Below are 2,078 nucleotides of genomic sequence, written 5' to 3'. Positions count from 1 at the left end.
ATGGGGCTCTTTGCTGCCATCAGCCATCAGGCTCCACAATGCCACAGCACCCACTACCTCCTACCTCCACTGATTGAGACTCAAAACTATACACCACTCACAGTTAAACTGTCATCACCACAGATATTGCACATGTATATACAACAGTGTATGAGTGTATGTACTGTGTGTATATTTTAGAAACAGCACCATTGCACATGTATATTATACATATAGATATATTTTATTGTATATAGTAATCCTATTTTATCTTATTTATTTTATTTTTTACTTACTTTTTTGATGTATGTGTATTCATGGATTTATTCATTCATTCCTTTCTTTGATGTTAACTGCATTCCCTCGTTCTACTGTGTCAAATTGAATTTCCCCTACGGGGGATTAGTAAAGGTACATCTTATCTTATCTTATCTTATCTTATTAGTTTGTTAGGTGAGCAGAGTACCCAGAGTTCAGCTAACATGTCATGATAAGCAGACTCTTACAGTATGCAGTTAGCTCAGACTAAACCCCATGTGTTAGCGCTACTGACTGACATAGACGATTATCTGATATGCTCTCACTCATTGGAACAGGAAGTCAGGGATTCCACTACAGTGATAAATCATCTCAAGGATCTTGGGTTCAATATAAACTGGGCAAAGAGCCGAGTAGAACCTATGCTATGTACAGAATACTTGGGTCTCAACATAAACTCCCTCTCTCATTGTGTCACACTATCAGAGAGGACATTAGTGTCTCTCACACAGTGTCTCTCCCTTTCCCAGCCGGGAAAAGTCGTATTGTTCAGACTATGCCTGCGCCTACTGGTGCCTACTAATGGCTTCTGTAATATTTGTTGTACACTTAGGGCTTCTAACGATGAGGGATTTTCAGCATTGGGTTGAGCATTACGCCTGTGCCCACGCCGTCACCTCAGCCACAAGGTGAAAATAACACCAGTGTGTGTGGCGGCTCTTCGCCCATGGAGGGACTTGACAACTCTTGCGTCAGGTGTCCTTCTGTGGGCGGTGTCCTCCAGGGTAACCATGACAAGGGATGTGTCCCTGTCAGGGAGGGGGGTGACCATGTTGGGCAGAGCGGTGAATGGCACCTGGGGCCTGAGGCTGGCTCAGGCTCCCATAAATGTCTTTGGGTAGTGTTTTTTGCACTAAAGCATTTTTGCACTATGTCCAAGGTCACCATGTCTTGGTAAAAACAGACAACTCCACTGTGGTAGTGTACATCAACCCCCAGGGTGGCACTTGTTCACTGAAGTTGCACAAGTTAACTCAGAAGATAATCATGTGGAGCAGCACCAGACTCCTGTCCCTTCGAGCAACACATATGCCGGGCGGTTTGAACAGGGGTGCAGATCTTCTGTCCTCAGGGAACTCCCTGTACAGAGAGGACTTTGCACCTGCAGGTGGTGGAGCAAATTTGGCAGATATACAGCTGGGCAGCCATAGATCTATTCATCTCGCAAGAAAACACTCAGTGTGCGCTGTTTTTCTCCCTGTCGGACATAAAAGCACCTCTGGGGTGGATGCTCTGGCCCACCCATGGCCAAATATGCTGCTCTATGCCTTCCCCCCTCTCAGCCTGATCTCCCCCACCTTAGCCAGGGTGAGAGAGCAGGGCTTGTTGCTCTCTCATCACACATATGAGCCTATTTCACTGAGTTTATTTCACTGAAAACAGTATTGCTCTTAGCTTTAACCATAGCAAAGCGTGTGAGTGACTTACAGGCTTTGCCCTTTCTGCTTGCAGTACGCCCCAGGGCTCACCAAGGTCTGCCTGCAGCCCATCCCGGCCTTTGTGCCTAAGGTGATGGAGTCAGCCTACAGATGTCCCACAGTGGAGCTTTTGGCTTTTTATCCACCTCCATTATCCTCAGTGGAGGAGCAAAGGCTTAACACGTTATGCCCGTTGTGGGCTCTGCATGTGTATGTGAGTAGGGTTCAGCAAAGAGGATGAGCTGTTTGTGTAGTGGGCCGTTCCTCATAAAGGTGAGCCATTGTCTCACCAGAGGCTGTCCCACTGGATTGTGGACGCTATATCTCTGGCCAATAGATATAAAGGGTTTGAGGGCTCATTCT

At 46.5% G+C, this 2,078-nt stretch overlaps 1 protein-coding gene across 1 annotated transcript; it reads left to right on the top strand.

The window, feature by feature from the left end:
- The first annotated feature begins 488 nt into the window (after nucleotides 1-488).
- On the top strand, nucleotides 489-1,674 carry LOC121912148. Its single transcript, XM_042434239.1, is given in 6 exon segments — nucleotides 489-815; nucleotides 817-883; nucleotides 886-1,129; nucleotides 1,131-1,388; nucleotides 1,390-1,514; nucleotides 1,517-1,674. Coding segments are annotated over 6 exon segments (1,179 nt in total).
- The last annotated feature ends 404 nt before the right edge of the window (nucleotides 1,675-2,078 follow it).

This window comes from Thunnus maccoyii, chromosome 14 (genome assembly GCF_910596095.1).
Source record: "Thunnus maccoyii chromosome 14, fThuMac1.1, whole genome shotgun sequence".
NCBI lineage: Eukaryota > Metazoa > Chordata > Actinopteri > Scombriformes > Scombridae > Thunnus > Thunnus maccoyii.
This window is presented reverse-complemented; position numbering and strand designations above follow the sequence as displayed.